Source organism: Melopsittacus undulatus, chromosome 1 (genome assembly GCF_012275295.1).
Source record: "Melopsittacus undulatus isolate bMelUnd1 chromosome 1, bMelUnd1.mat.Z, whole genome shotgun sequence".
Classification (NCBI taxonomy): Eukaryota; Metazoa; Chordata; class Aves; order Psittaciformes; family Psittaculidae; genus Melopsittacus; species Melopsittacus undulatus.
The window spans coordinates 63,712,958-63,730,127 of record NC_047527.1 but is presented as its reverse complement, the minus strand read 5'-3'; the positions used below and the strand labels follow the sequence as shown (position 1 = coordinate 63,730,127).

The following is a 17,170-nucleotide window of genomic DNA, read 5'->3' as shown; positions in this document are numbered from 1 at the left end:
TTAACATCATAAAAGCCATTTAGGTTTTATTATTAGTGTCTGACTTTATGAGAAATATGGGGTTTGTATATCTGAAGACAGGAGCTCACAGGCAGTGCCAGCCTGATTCTGCTTATCATATGCAATGAGAAAACAACAATAAATGCTTACAGTTTTTCTTGTAAAGTTCTGGGCAACTTATGTCTGTGATGACAGAATTTTAAAGGATATTTGTGTGTTAGTATTGGGAATTATGCATATTGGCTTATTGTAACAGTGTGGATGTGAGCTGAGACTTGTGTGGGATTTTTGCATGTATCATAGCTACCGCTGATGTGCTCTGGTTTCTATAGTACTTACTCTCTGCACCAGTTGTTGCAGTGGTTGAGTTCAGACCCTTTTACTTCTTCTAATCCAAATATTCAGTTCCATGGCATAATGAAAAAATGATTGATGCTATGGCTGCAGACTTTGGTTCCATAAAGTTTCGCTTCAAGATTAATGTTCAGACCTTGGAGCTAATATGTCATGCTCTTTGTTTATTCAAGCACGCATCTTTGCCTCTGTTCCATATCAGCTTTGTGTTTCCACTGATATTTCCACATCTTTGAGAAATGCAAATATATATGTGGTTTGATGAAAGAGTATGTCGAATGACCTATAAAAATCTGGGGGCTGCAAACGCTATCTCATGCTTGACTGTTTGAAGTCCTTAGTCAATATAAAGACAGATTTTTGAAGACAGACATGAAAAGATGTGAACTCTGCTCCATCTATAGACAGGGAAACTTCTGCCATGAAAGCTTTTCTCTGAAGTTGTAAGACTTCAAACTCCCCACCCACCAAAACTGTGAAGTTCTAAGGAAAGAGTAGCAGATTTTATAAATTTCACCAGTTAATTGTAAAACTGATGGTACAGGTAATTTGCAAATGCATGGTGTAATAGTTTAAAATTCTCAAGATTCATTCACTGCTTTTGAGATTTTCAATTATCCATCTAAAGGAAGTTTTATTTTCCAATACGTCATCTCAGTTCCCAGAAATCTGTATTCAAGGACTTCCTTACTTGCAGATTTGAGGAGTTTTCTCAGACAAACTGTCCTTTAGAATATTTTAAAGCTTTACGTACACTGTTCCAATTCTTTTTCTGTCAACATTTAACAAATGTAAGGATAATGAAATGAAATCAAATCCAGCACCCAAACATGAGGATTTTTCCTGGCTAAAAGTCCTACTCATCACTTTAACATACGGTTCCTAATAATGTATAAAGATAATTTAAAAGAGAGCATCTGTTCTTGTTGAGGTTATTTTTAATCATTTCCTCCTTCTTTTTCTTTTTTTCTTCTTTCAGGAGCCATATGGAGATGTGACAGAAAGGAGACTCCTTCGAGAGAAGCTGAAATGTAAGGACTTCAAATGGTTCTTGGAGAATGTGTACCCAGAGCTTCATGTACCTGAGGACAGACCAGGCTTCTTTGGAATGGTATGTGACTGCTGAGAAGGGGCCTCCTTGCAGTTCTCTGAGCTCTCCTACTAACTCAGTATCAAGGTATTTTTAAGCTAAAATCAGTTTGGGATTTTGGTCAAATTCAGTTAAAATTAGTAGGCTTTAACATGTAGTTTCTATCAAAATTTTATTCTAGGGTTGCTGTTCATGAAGGAGTTCTGTGAGAAGGGAGAAGAACAGGCAATGTGGCCATGAATTACACCTTCCAATTGACACTTCGGGAGTGTTAAAGGCAACAAAAAATGACTCTTAATTCATTGAAACACCGAAGTGTTTAATTTTTTAGTTGTTGACTTGAAAATAGAATCAGAATCAACTGGGTTGGAAAAGACCTTTAAGATCATTAAGTCCAGCCTTTACCTCAGGACTGCCAGGGGCCACTGAGGGCCTCATCTACAGTTTTTGAACACTTCCAGGGGCAGTGATTCCACCACTTCGAATAGAAAGTGCTTTGAAACATGTATTTGAACATTTTATCTGATGAAAATTATGATGGGAGAGGGAGCTGGTGCTGTGAGCTCACAGATCATACAGGATTCTACATGTCAAAACCAATGTGTTAATTTTTAATGTGGAGGTCACTTCAGACCAGCACAGGTTCACACATAGTTTTCCTTTGTTCAATATCAGAATCCCCTTCTCCTTTTTTTAAGAGTTGACAACATTCTATGCTATTTGCAACTTACAAATAAATACAAACTAGCTCCTTGTATATCACATTTCTGTAATCTCATTCGAAAGGGATGAAGGCAGAGATGATGCAGCAAATACCCGCTTGTCTAAAAAATGAGTAGATATCTGCTGCGTGTCTTATTAGCAAGACAAGACTGCACCTTTCTGCCAGGCAAAGCTGTATAAACTGCCTTCCTGATTACCAGTGCCACATTGATTTAGAAGTACTTCTGCTAGTAACTCGATCACTCTGCATATCTAGCTAAGCTGCATTCCCACACTGCTGCATCACATCCAGCCTGTGTCACAACAGTCTTGTCTTGCTGCCATCTGCATTTCAATTACTCATTCTCTGCTGGATCTCCTTCAGTGGAGGAAAAAAAACTGATCATTGTGGGTGTACAAAACACACAAGAACCAAATCTCTCCTCAGTCTTCCCTAATAGCTTTTTTACTTGTTGAACAGAAAAGATCCTGATGTGGAAATGCTGCAGTTTTCCATAGAGAACGGTTTTTCCCTTGGGGAGCTGTGGGAGCTCCCCTGGGGAGTGCATCAGCTGCCAGCAAAGCCCTTGGGAGCCTCCAAGAGAGTAGCCACCCTCCTCCATTTGTCTTGGAGCTTGCACTTGAGTTGGTATTTCTGTGTAGTCACTGACACCAAAGGTAATATCCACCATTACTCAAGTACTTTGAATGGTCCCAAGTACAACACTAGTTTGTTTTCAGTTGTTTTGTGCTGGATCGCTAACTGACAAGGTCAATGACAGCTGAAGCAACAACATGTTGAGACTTACCTTCCACAAGCATTTCAGTAACCGTATCCTCCCCTCCACTTCCATCCTTTGCCCTCTCAAGCAAAGCTGAGACTGGTGGCAGTGACAGTGCTTCAACCCCCTCAGACGGAAAGGGATTTGTGCCGTTTCTTTTACGATTTAACTGCATGTGTCATCCTCAGCAAAGGTGTTTGTAATACCTAGAAACAATTCTTGTTCAGTGCTTCTTGAGGTATCCATGGTGTAATTTAGGTGTGCTCTATCAGTCCTTAATGCTGTCATCTAGTTGTGAGCAGAATAAGAATGTCCTTTTTTTTTTTTTCTCAGGAAGAGTTTAAAATGCAATTAAAAGTACAGTTCTACTCTAAGAAAGTGACAGTGCAAAAATGACACCTAGTGATTCAACTGTTTTGTGGATATTGAGTCCCATCTGCTAACTTCAGTGAATCATTGATCATGTTCTTTACTCTTGTTTTAGCTGTGTAGTGTTTTTCTGGTTCACAAAAATACTGTGTTTCAAAGTGTTGGCTTTGCTAACAGCACAGCTTAGTGTGAGGTTATTCGGTTGTTCAAAGAGACTGAAAAGGAATATGGGGATTTCTCCTTCCCTTAAAGATCTTTACACTGAAGTTGAAAAGCTTTCTAAGGTTACCCATAGGTCAGCCGTATGTTACTGAAATAAATGCAAGAATTATTGAGTAGCATTCAGTGCCATGCACTGACAAATAGATACTGGTGTTAATTTTATTTAAACATACCAAATTTTTAATATTTGTGCCCAAACTATGTTTGCATTCTTATAAACTGTCTGAGGCCTAGAAATGAGGCAAACACTTTTAACTTGTCCTTGGGCTCCATGCAGCTTTGGAACTTTGTGTGGGACATGATCTAAACCTTTTAAGTTGAATTTATTTGGGGGGGAGGAGGGAGTGAAGCTGGTAGACAGTGGGTTAAAATATTAAGATGTTGGCATTTCTGGAAAGGCTGAAAATCCTTTTCAGGTTCTTGCGCAGAGCACTGATGTCTCTTTCTTGCTGGTGTAGCACCTGATTTGGCTATCCTTGAGCATGTACTTACCAGTGAAGTGTATACTGTACTTATGCTGCAGCTGGTGTGAAGTCTTAAAAAGACCCCAGGCCTCTGCAGTTTGCCCACCCTCACAGCCCAGACTAGGTCTGCTTAAAAATCTTAGCTGCTATGGGATGGGATGGGATGGTGGGACACCTCTAGGAAGAAGGTTGAGCCATTTTATGTCTCTAATATTAGTACTGTGACATTGCTGCATCGTGCGGGTAGGTGAAAATGGAGGAACCGGACAGCTTTGTGATCTTTTCATGTTGTTGATGAATGTGAAAATGCATGGCTGCAAATCAAGGGTTCAATAGCCAGGGTTCTTCTCCCCTCATACTAGGTATTGCTGGCATACCTGAGATTGAAGATTATGGTTAGCCAGTGAATTTGGTTTTGAACTTGACGTCCAGATTGTTTTAAAAACATAACATTGACATAAAAATTGGGATTTTACATCTCATTTTCTGTAAGTTTTATTACTTGACAGTGAGACCACATTATGTTCAAATATGAGAAGTTTTCCTGTGTTCTTCTCAAACGGTTTCTGTCTGGTCTTTATTCCAGCTGATGTGAAGCAACTAAGCTGATAGATACTTGTGGCTCTCTAGCTGATGGCTCTTTCATCATCTGTCCTTAAAGGCATCTGAGACTGACTGAATCAGTTGGGAGATCAAAAACTTTAAGTTTCCTGCTGGCTGTTTCCTTCCACATTTTCCCTCAAGACAGTCTAATCTTCAGTGAATTTCCAAATGCTTAGTCATAATTTTCTTTTAATTTAGGTCAGAAATAACCTTAAAAAATCAGGAAGAAGGATTTTAAGCCTTTAAAACTATAAAGAATTTTGTTTTGCTGTGACATAAAGGAGAGAATTTTGTAAATTATCTAAATAACACATGATATATATGGACAAGCTTACAGAAGAGATCTTCGCTATGTGACTTAAGTTATATAATCAAGAAGACTATTGCATGTCTGGTGTTACAAGTCCTCAGAGGCATCAGGCTCCTAAACAGCCTCCTCTATGGCATACCTCTAAAACTGCATTATAATACAATTTCAATTGTACCACTTGAGATTGAATTGGTACCCAGTGTTACGGCTCACTAGACCTGGAGATCTAATGGCCATCATAGCAAAATATGCACCACTCCATTGGCTGTGCAGCCTCTGAAAGCTTGAGACAGACCTTTTTAAAGGAACTGGGAGAAGCTCAAGTGTTTGATACTAATCTCAAGTGAATACAGCATTACTTGTGCCATGTGCTCGTATGTTCTTGAGTTTTCCAGGGAGATCTGGATTTGCTGTAGTGAGCAACTGGATTCCACTAACAGTGTCTTGTCATTTTGATTCCTTCAAAGGGTCTTAGTCATCAGCATTGTATACCCGTTTCAGTATTGCATTTAAGAAGTTAACAGAAATCTGAAGATATTCACTATTTTTAATTCAAAAAAGCATGATATGAAAATATCATATGCTCAGAAAAATCATCCCCTCTGACTGCTCAGGTTACCTCTGAGGTAAAAGCTTATGACTGGTCAGTACCATGAAGCTGTTTGCTTGCTACAAATTTGTATCTTACTGTGTCCCACAGTATCATCTGCCCATTCCATTAATGCATCAGCAGCAATGCCACTGTGGTGGAATAAAGAGGATTCTGATCTATTTTGTGGATGAGAAGTTGGCTGTGCTCCACTGACTGTACTTACCAACTAATGTAATGAAGTTTTAATGTCAAAGATCTGTTGTTGATGTGCTGCTTACAGTTACATGGAACAGATTTTATCTTCAAAATAACCCCAAAACAGGATTGATACTTGTATTCTCTCAATATATGCAAGTGTGCAGATGTTAGGAAAAAACAGATTTGAATTTCTCCAAGCAGTACAGGCTAAAGGTCTGAGGTGAATATCTCAGTAGCTGCTGTTTATTACGTGTCCCAGACTGCAAATGAGTGGTAACTTGGTGGTAGAGTACACCTGCAATGTTTTAACAGGAGACAAACACTGTAGAAAGAAGTAGCCAGTAATCCTGCATGGGTAGAACATTTTAAATCTATGTGTTCTAATGGCAAGGTGATCAACATTTTTTCTTGCTTCTGTTTCTCTAATGCAGCATTCTGCAAAAGATTTAAGGTAAGTCACAGAGAAAATTTTGTTCTTATTGCATGATGTGTTTATGGTGGATATGGGAATAAAGATAGCTTCAGAAATGAATGGATGATTACTGTTTTGATAGAGCTGTTGCACATAAGGGGAACTTAAACTGTGTTCTCATATAACAAGAGAAAAACACTGCTTTCACAAATTCTCTCATACTTTTTTTTTCTGCCTAGGAACAGAGGGTGGATTTTAGTTTTTTGCCTAAATGGTGCAGCGGTCACATTTTCAAATGTTTATCATTTCAGATCAGGTCATCTGACAGCTTAGTATGTATGGACTATTCTCACAAATTATGTCTTGAATATCTATTAGGCTTCCTGATGAAGTGTGAGTATAGAAGAACATCTACTGATGTCTGATAAAAAGAAAAACTAAAAGAAATAGGTTGAGATATGGGCCATGTATGTTTAGGAATATGTCTGCATGTTCTTGATGTAGAATGTAGAAAGATGAGAAACTTTTTGTTTGGTTTATGTAGTTACACAGTAGTGTTAAAGATCATCTGTAAAAGAAACTTTCCTCTTTTTGGAGGTGTGGTGCTTGCCTCGTGTTATGAAAGTAAATGAAATGTCTTCTAACAGCTCAAGGGAGGGGTGCAGCAGCCTAGTGGGTTCCCAACAAGCCAAGCAGTGTTTTCTGTAGAAAGGGTGCCCAGGGAGGTTTTCTTTTGCTTCTGGTAAAGTAAGGATGAATTTTATCAAACACCAAATTCACATGTTGGTTTATATGTACTGAAAAATTCTGCTGAAGGCTAGTGGAAGCATGTTCAGAGAGAAATTAAGAGGCAAAGCCTGTAAGGGAAGGGCTTCACTCCTACATTTATACATTTGGCTCTGACAGGAGAGCCTCACAGCCCCAGCAGGCATGCAAGGGGCCCCAAGCCCTTGGTGGTCCTCCCGAGCCCCTATGTATTACTGTTGCCTTAGGCCAGCAGCCCAGGCATGCAGGGTACCGAGAGCTTGGCTGTCATTCAGCAGGAATAGGCACAAAGCACTGGAAAGAGGATGTTGGGTAGCAATAAAAACAGACGTTAGGAAAGCAAAATGTATGTAGAACACAAATATTTAATTTTTCAACTTGTGTGGTTAGCTCTGTGGTGGGTTTGGGTCCTGCAGGGTTTGTCTTGTTTGTTTGGTTTTAGCCTTCTGCAGTCCCTTCATGTCTATCCATTCTCCCCATTGAGAACTGAGGATGCAATTATCATGACTAGTTAAGAGCAGTGAAATTACACCTTACTGAGCTAACTCTTCTGAGATTTACTATGCTTATTCTTTTTGTCTGTGATATAATTACATTCAGTAATGGGGGCATTCAGCTTGAACCTATGCTTACAGAACCTCTTTTGCCTTGTGTAATTTTAAATTCGGTTAAGTGGCTAATACTAGGAGTCAGTAATTGTTATGACATTGTATAACTTATTTTCAGTCACTTTTGCCTCTTGAATACTTAAATGCAAGTCCTTGTTAATTAGCCTGATGTTTTTAAAATTAGGTGACTTAATACTTTAAAATTTAATCTAAAAGCTGTGCACCTCGTGTGTCAGAGATCAGCCACACTGCTAAAGAATGTTTAATGTCACACCTAGTGTCTGTCTCCAAAGATGTATGTTACCCACTTTGAGGTGTAAGATACTGTTCTTAAAATCTGTCTTAGAATCTGTCTGCTTGTTCAACCCCAAGAGGGTACTGGAATAATTTTGAGAACAAATCCCTGTAATATCTCCCATTTGACAAACCCAGAAAAGTATGTAGTCTTCATAAGAAAAATTGAACAAGTACATTCTGGGTGGGGGAAGACATGGCTGACTCTTCTGTTCCATGCGAGTTGCTGGCTTGCTGGGTTTCAACACAGCTTTTCATAGTTCCTATCTACTTCATTTGCAAATACACAGGAATACGGTGTCATTCCTAGGGGAAGCCTGGCTGCTTCAATGCCCAAAGTCAAGATGGTCCCAACAGTTTTATTTCACATTAGTCAGAGAGATGTTGCCATTGGATCCATTTGATCTAGTCAAGTTAATTTGCTCTAGCTCTAGGATATAAACCTCACAGCCCAGCAGGATGGGTGTAAAGTGACTACGGCATATTTTCCTTAGTTTAATACTTCAAAATATTCTTGTTTTTTATTAGCTGAAGAATAGAGGAATGGCAAACTTCTGTTTTGATTATAACCCTACAAATGAACACCAGGTAACTGGACACAGGATCATACTGTACCCATGTCATGGCATGGGACAAAATCAGGTAAGATTTGGTTTACTTTAATTCTGACTAACACAGTTGTAATGTAAAAAAGTATGGTAAAGGCATTGCAGTAGGGCTGAGAGAATATGTTGCCACAATGAGATAATCTTAGGTCTGATTTTGATTCTTGCACTGAATACTTGTAATTTTGATATATCTCCAGGTCAGATTTTCTTCATTCTGAAGATGTGTCTACCCAGATGAGGGAACTCGTGCATACCTTAAGTATGCCTTTCCACAGAGCTCGTTAGCAGGAGTTAATAGCACAGCAGTGCAGCTGTAGTGTTTATTATGCCAGTGTTTGTTCACCTCCGGCTGGTCTTGGGCAGACCAGCACATATCTGAACTTTTGTCTGTCCATGTCTGCAAAGCCCTTAATAATATTGCAAACCTCACCTAGTTCTGCCTGTGTCTGTCATCATGTCTTTTCCTCTTCGTGCTTGTCTTAACTATGCGAGTGTTTTTGGATGGCATCTTCTCCTGAACTCCATAGTAGAGAAATGGCATCTTGGGCTTGTGCTTCAGAATCCTGGGGAGCAGGGATCCCTCTAACACTTTTATTATTTCTTTCCTGGTTTTAACTTCTGAAGCTGAAAATGCTTGCTGGTGTCTTTCTCCCTGCTGATTGAAAGTGCGTGCATTCGTGGTTAGTTACTATACCCATAAAGCTGTCTGCATAATGCCATGTTAAAAGTGTTTATGGGCACCATGTGCCAATTTCTAATGGTTGTTTTGCATGGCTTTGAGTAGCCACCTTTTAGAATTAAGGTTTGGTGTTTCTGTGGCATATAACATGTACTTCCCTATCTAGCTTGATTTTTGGCTTCTAACCCCAATTAGACTATATAGCATGCTTCTAGTGGAGAGGGGTAGAAAAATAACCAAGGTCTTTGTTGAGAGTAAGTACCTAAAATTGACAGCTTGGGTGACTTTACTCTTTGGGATTTTTTTTTTCTTCAGGTAATTAACCCAAACATCCAGTTAGGAAAGGAAAAACAAGTTTGGGAAAGAACCAGTGATGGCAGATAAGCAGTGTATTTGTTATCTCTCTGAACTTTGCATTATAAATATATACAAACTTGAGAAGTGAAAAGCAAGTCTGTATTAAGAAAGAAGCTTCTAATATGAATTGAATTTTAAGTAAGAAAATGAAAACAATAGTCTTAGCACTGTGCTTTGGATCTTAGAAGAAAGTAGATTTGGTTTTGGTAGCAAGTTTGTTGCCTTAAGTATTAGCAACAAACTTTGCTGGTTTTTAGTATTATTTATCAGTTTATGTCTCAACTTTCCTAATGTTTTTATCCTGGAGACCAGGATGCAAGGTAGGGCAGGCAGAGAATCTTGCATCATAAAAGCCAAAGGATCTCCGTACTGACAGATGTATGTCAAGCGCACTAAGTCACACCACCCCACCCCATTTTACCCCTCCAGTTCAGCTCCATGCACAGGTTAGTACACTTGTATACACCTATATAGAAGATAAGTTGATAATCAAACAACAGAGTTAAACCACTTCCTTATGAAGAAGAGATGATTGCTATTGTAGATTAATAAGTATTTCAAGTGTAGGATTGCATACTCGGATACAAAAGGTATTTATAGATTTTTTTTTTTTTTAGATTACAAGAGTAGAGGGGTTGAATCTTTTTGTATTTTTCTGAGGAAAAAAAAAAAAGTATGTTTGAATTTTCTCTTCCACCAAGAAAAAATAATGATATAGGACAAAAGGTGAAAGGAAAAATCCAACTGGGAGATAAGTTGTCATGAGAGGACACTTTTACAGTTATCCTTTGCTTACCTAGTACTAAAAGATTAACTGAATTTGCTACAAAGACCACGTTGCTGGATAGTAAGGCTCTAACATCTCTGCTGATGGTGCGACACACCTGCAATAGCAGCACCGGGCTGAGAGCACCGATGCTTTGGGAGCGGTGCAATTAGCGCTCCCTCTGCTGGCATCCAGGCAGCAGGAGAAATGGAGAAACTGCCGGACTGCAATATAAACCCATGAAAGAAAATAGGAGGTGACACGGGGAATTGCAGAGCCTGAGGAGGGAATGCAAACACAGGAAATGGGCAAAAGGCATGGAACCAGGGAAAGGGGGCCAAGGTGACAGGGGGCAGAAGAAGCTTGTGACAGAGGTAGGGCAACAGGCAAGGAGCCTCATGTGTGATGGAGGAAGACAATGAAGGAGCATGAAACAAGCAGAATCACTGTAGAGCCCTTTAGTGGAGATACTGATTTGCAAATGGGGGCATGATAGTAGCTGCAGGAGTAGAAGTGAACAGCAGGAAAAACTGCAGGTGCAGGAATAGAGGGAGGCTAAAATAAGACAAGACATAGAAGCACAAGTGAGACGGGAAATGGAAGTCAGGGTTGCTGAACTTGCACCTTCTTTTTCTGGCTCACAAATAGCTGTGAAACCTACCAGCAGGATATTTCTATTTCCTTCCTGTCCCCCACCTTTTGACAGTCGTTCTTCAAAGGTAGCAGGCTGTTCCTGGTGGTGTGAATTCCTTAGCTCAGTTGGCAGGTGACAGTGGCAGGATTGAAACAGTCAAATCTCCCACATGTACATCCATCACTGTCAGCTGATGGAACTGATGGTGACCAGGTTTGTCATCTAGTTGTGTTAAGGTGAGCAGGGCATTTCAGAGTTTCACAGATGTTTGCTAACAGCAGGTAGCCCTTAATTTCTGATTGTCCATGGAAGGGAATCTGGCATCCTAATACAGAGCTCTTCTGCCTGTACTTCTCCAATCTATTCTCATCACTCATTACCTATATACAGCGTTAGCAGCAAACCCTTGTTACAAACCTTCCATGCTGGACAGTCCCCTGTCCAGCACCTTATATCATTAACAGTTGCAGTTTCTTCACTCCATGCTACTTAACACTTTCTTTCCCATGCTGGCTGTCTCACAGCCTTTTGCTAACACCCTTGTTGTGTCTCTCCTCTCACTTATTCTTCCCCAGTTACTACCCAGACTAGGTCATGTTTTGCTCCTTTCCACATGCCTTTCTTCTTTCTTGGCTAGCTCCCATTTTGAATCCTTTAGGTTTTTTCTCATCTCTTCTTCTAGTTGCAATGTTTGTTCCATGATTCCTCACTTTGTTCCTCATATAGTATTCCCTGCTGCCCGTTCACTGTTTCATGGTATAAAGGAATGAAGTTTATTCTCCAGAGTACAGCTCAGTAAAGTTATTATCCAAAACCATCTTGATAGGATTTAACATTAATGAAGGATAACTTGGGAAGACATCTGTGTCTTACACTCCAGTACACCCATCCTCTGGCATGATATGCTACCGGCAGGTGGCTGTTTTTGTAGGGGACAACTGCAGAAGCTTTTTTCACTGGAAGCAATTCTCCACTTAAAGTGACCTCTGAATATCTGTGTGCACTGTGCCGAGAGGAGAGAGCTCTGTGTTCTTGATTATTTATGAAGTCCAGCACCTGCTCCCATATTATGTCTCACTAACTACTCTGAGAAAACTAAGGTCCCTGGTAGTTTGTTGCTATTTTTCCTTGAATCCATGGCCTAAGTGAGGCTGTTCTTTCTAGTCCTTTTGAGTTGCTTTTGTGTAGGGAGTTGTTGTGTAAGTAGGTTGTTTAAAATTAGTGAATTTGTTGTAGCAAGAAGATGAGGATACAACTGCAAGGGTAGGACCTGTGTGTATGTGGAAGAGAGACAGAAAATACACAAAATCTTGGCCACTTGGTGCTTGCAACTCAGGCTGCTGGAGTTTTATGGGATTGTCTATCCCCAGTAAATGAGAATGAAGGTTTCGAAATTCAACACTGATAAAGTCCACTGCCCTTCCTGGCATGGCTGGGAAGCAGTATGGAGAGCACCCACAATATGATGGCAGGAAGCTGATCTGATGTGGTAGGAGGATGGGAAACCACTGAAAAGCCTGCTTTGTCTGGCAGTACCTCCTCCAATATTCCCATTTTCAGCTGATAGATTTGAGGCAAATAGGAAGAGGCAAACAAATAGCTTAGTAAAGTCCTTGGGTTTTCTGTGAAAGGGGTATCAGACCTGGTATCCTCTCTAGTGGTTTTACCCATCAAGTGCAAACTTCTTCATATGTGCAGAAGAGCAGTATCCAGGCACAGGGAGGGATGAGAGTAGGTTACAGGGTGTGGTGAGGTAGCTAACAGGTGCCTCCATTGCTTTTTCTGCAGAGCACTGATGCAGCTCGGCATATCCCATAGATCACCCAGAAGTGCTAGGCACTGGGTAAAAGACCTCATCAAGCTTCCCAGTAGCACTTAAAGGAGTCTGATGGTTCTCTGAAGCAAAGAATTGCTGCATAGCTACTAGTTGCTGAGCTATGGATCAGTTTGAAAATGCTTCCCTTCTGTCCACAGAACCAGCTGAGCGAGGAAAGGGCACTAAAGAACACTACCTTTTGAGGACAAAGAGATTTATCACATGTTTTACTGGAGCTTGAAAAAGCCTGAAGTACTTACTTCACTTGAAGGAGTATAGGTTAAAGAACTGTATAATATTCATTAGACAAGGAGGCAGGATGTAATTCTACAACCCCAGTCTCTAGTGTTACCCAGAAATAACATTCTTATTATTGTTATTATAACATTAATGTTATTCAGAAATAACCATTTTACTTGCTCTTCTATTTCAAAATCTGGTACAAGTCCTTGAGAAGTCATTCAAGGAAGATGTCAATAGTAAGGAGCACTCTGTCCTACTAGCTGTTCCATCTACTCTTGATGCATCTAGTACAATTGGCAGTTTGCAGGCTTTCACTGATACTGAATGCAAATTGCTAAAAGGAGTTATTATATCTAATAAATATACTAACGAGCAAGGCTCTACATGTGGCCCTGTAAAAGTGGCAGCTGTAAAATGTCCACCCAGACACAAATGAGGGGGATTGAAGCTTTTCTTTCATTATTCACAAGTCATAGGCTTAAAATGATTGAGTGCCCTTTTTAGCTCATTGTGGTGCCTCAAGTAGAAGCCTTTCCATGTGCCAATCAGATACTGAACATGGGAACAAAAGCCTGAAGGCCAGGGAATAGACCCTGCCTATTAGGGTAAATAGAATCACAGAATCATAGAATAGTTAAGGCTGGGAGCGACCTTAAGATCATCAAGTTCCAACCATCCTGCCATGGGCAGGGACACCTCACACTAAACCATGTCACCCAAGGCTCTCTCCAACCTGGCCTTGAACACTGCCAGGGATGGAGCATTCACAACTTCCCTGGGCAACCCATTCCAGTGCCTCATCACCCTTGCAGTAGAGAGCTTCCTCCTTATATCCAATTTAAACTTCCCCTGTTTAAGTTTTAACCCATTACCCCTTGTCCCATCACTGCAGTCCCTAATGAAGAGTCCCTCTCCAGCATCGCTGTAGCCCGCCTTCAGATACTGGAAGGCTGCTATGAGGTCTCCATACAGCCTTCTCTTCTCCAGGCTGAACAGCCCCAACTTTCTCAGCCCATCTTCATATGGGAGGTGCTTCAGTCCCCTGATCATCCTTGTGGCCCTCCTCTGGACTTGTTCCAACAGTACCATGTCCTTTTTATGTTGAGGGCACCAGAATTGCCCACAGTACTCCAAGTGAGGTCTCACAAGAGCAGAGTAGAGGGGCAGGATCACCTCCTTTGACCTGCTGGTCACGCTCCTCTTGATGCAGCCCAGAATACGATTGGCTTTCTGGGCTGCGAGCACATACTGAAGCCAGCTCATGTTCATTTTCTCATTGACCAACATCCCCAAGTCCTCCGCAGGCCTGCTCTGAATCTCTTCTTTGCCCAACCTGTGGCTGTGCCTGGTATTGCTCCAACCCAGGTGTAGGACCTTGCACTTGTCATGGTTAAACTTCATGAGGTTGACATCAGCCCACCTCACAAGTGTGTCAAGGTCCCTCTGGATGGCATTCCTTTCCTCCAGCGTATCAACCGAACCACACAGCTTGGTGTCATTGGCAAACTTGCTGAGGGTGCACTCAATCCCACTGTTCATGTCACTAACAAAGGTGTTGAACAAGACTGGTCCCAACACCGATCCCTGAGGGACACCACTCGTTACTGGTCTCCAACTGGATATTGAGCCATTGACCACAACTCTTTGCATGCAGCCATCCAGCCAGTTCTTTATCCACCGAGTGGTTCACCTATCAAATTGATGTCTCTCCAATTTGGAGACAAGGATGTCATGCGGGACAGTATCGAACGCTTTGCACAAGTCCAGGTCGATGACATCAACTGCTCCATCCCTGTCCATCATTTACATAGCCCCATCATAGAAGGCCACCAAATTGGTCAGGCAAGATTTCCCCTTAGTGAAGCCATGCTGGCTGTCACCAAGCACCTTGTTGGTTTTCATAATAATAGTAATAATAATAGGCCAGTGTTCTCACAGTTGACTTCTGTTGATGAGGTGACATTTTTGGCATAAAGCAAATGTAAAGGCAGTTCAGCCTACATCTTAGGAACAGGTCCTAGCAATAGATTTCAAGGTGAAATCAGTCTCCTGGGTGAAGCTGCTTTCTCAAAACACTCACTTCCCTTTGTGGCATAGCACAAATGAATGGTGGCAAACAGGTTAATTATAGGCATCAGTCATTTGCACCACTGCCAAAAAAAAAACCCAAGGCCCTGATGAAATGGGCCAGCATTGGTCTCAGTATGGCTGTGACAGCCACCTCAGCAGAGAAATACCTGATAGTGTTAAAAGGAGGGGCAGATTTTGTGAAACAACTACCACTAGCATAGTCTAAATCAGAGCTCTTACACCTGGAAATGGATGACTTCAGACTTTGTAATCACACAGTTCTGTTTACATTAAAACTCCATTTCCCGATTCTCTTTCAAGGTTAATTAGCCTCGGTGGTTGCTAAGGATGGCTTTGCACTAAGTTCAAGTACACGCAATACTTCTGAATTGGCATAACCCCTTTCACAAAGCCTTACAGTCTCTTTCTCCAGGGGTGAAACAAAACAGAAGAGGATTCCTTCTGTCCCTCAATCCTTTTATCGATTTCCACTAATGCACCTATACTATTGGTAAAAAGCAATTTTCTGATGTGTATAAAACTCTCCTCTACTGAGTATAATCTAAATTGGATCTAAACACACATCCGTGCACTATAGCCATCTAAATTATTTACAAGCATGCTAAATACAAACAACTCTCAAGCTCTGCCACTCTTTAATGAAGTACAAAATTTGGCATATGTCCACAATAAATATAAAAATTTCAAGGAAGTCTTCAACCATGATTTTTTTGCTGCAGAAGCCAAAATGTTTTAGAGCATGTTCAGAGCACCTCTGTAGAATATTGTGCAGCAAGCAAAGCCAGTAAATTTCTTTAATAAAGTTTGTGTTTAAAAGCAACTGTAGCTGATTTGCTTCAAATAATATCTAAAAATGTTATACAATAAAATGCTTATCACTCTGCCTCTGGAGCACTTTCTAATTGGAAATGAACCTTGACCAAACTGCTTTGAACTATTCAGTGAGCAACTCCTTAATTAAAAGTAGCATTGTTTTGCGACAACTGAATTAACAAGGCAAAATGCCAGACTATAAAATGTTTTCCATCCTATTTTTAAGCATTATCTAGAATGTGAAAGTAGAATATTACAATCGAATTTTGTAAGTTCTTTAATGCTGGAAAGTCTGTTTTCCAGGGCATTTTTTCAGCAATTCATACATTTTAAGTGCTACCAGAGTAAAGCAGTGCTGTACTAAGATAGATTTTCTGTAAAATAGTTAGCAAATGGCAGAAGTTGAGGCTCCTTGACTATTTTTGGCAGAATTTCTCTTCACAGTGGCAAGTTTAATATGTGAACTTAATTACAGTATCTTAATATAGCCTCCTTATAAATGCTTTCATGTGTACATATGAAATGACTGTTGTCTTTTGCTTCTTTTGGGTTTGTAGTTTTTCGAGTACACATCCCATAATGAAATACGTTACAATACCCGACAGCCAGAAGTCTGTGCAGCAGTTGATTCAGGGACCGACTACTTGACAATGTACTTGTGTCATGACAATGTCCACAATATTCCTGAAAACCAGAAGTTTGTTTTCAGAGAGGTAAGTGTGTCTGCTTGGGTTTGGGGTTTCTGGAAGTAGCTGGAAGGAGAATTGTTGAGGTTCTTTTTCTCTTACTGCCTACACATCATGCAGGCCACAACCTCAGTAGAGATCTCTGAGATTTGCTGTCTTATAATATGTAAACACAGAAGCAGGGTAGCAGCAGTTGTGCAGGTGAAGACTATGCCAACATAAAGAATAGCAAGATGAGAGAAAGGAAAATGCCCTTCTTCACCCGAGAGGAGTTGGGAATGTTGAAAGAGGTCTCTCTTTGCCTCGTCCATATCTAGTATTTTCTGGGCTGCTTAGCTCTCTTGCATCTCACAGCTACTGCCTTTTCCTGAGAGCTGAGGAGAAATTTCCCAACCAATCTTGTGGCTGGTCTATGCTCTTTTTTTGTTGACTTCATTTATTTCCCATATATCTATGACACTTCACATACCACTATTACTTCACACTCTTCCCTGCTTTTGAGAGCTGCTGCTTCTGCTGCTTCTCCTCTTCAAACCATCTTTTGTGACCCTCCCTATGAGCACCAGAAGTGCTCCCTGAGCTCTTCTGCAGTGTTATATGTCATTGGTACTGTGCTGCACCATCAAAAAACTACCTTCTGCCATACTCCTGCCCCTACACAGGAAAAATCTTCCTGGCTGTGGGCACTCAGCAAATCTATACTTCTCTTCTT

At 40.7% G+C, this 17,170-nt stretch overlaps 1 protein-coding gene across 1 annotated transcript in view; it reads left to right on the top strand.

Annotated features, from left to right (window-relative positions):
• GALNT12 (polypeptide N-acetylgalactosaminyltransferase 12) overlaps positions 1-17,170 on the top strand; it is a 50,023-nt gene that overhangs the window by 29,701 nt on the left and 3,152 nt on the right. Inside the window, exons 7-9 of the mRNA XM_034068812.1 lie at positions 1,334-1,465; positions 8,294-8,407; positions 16,330-16,485. Of these exons, the coding sequence (XP_033924703.1) occupies positions 1,334-1,465; positions 8,294-8,407; positions 16,330-16,485 (402 nt within the window). The remainder of the gene's footprint in view (positions 1-1,333; positions 1,466-8,293; positions 8,408-16,329; positions 16,486-17,170) is intronic.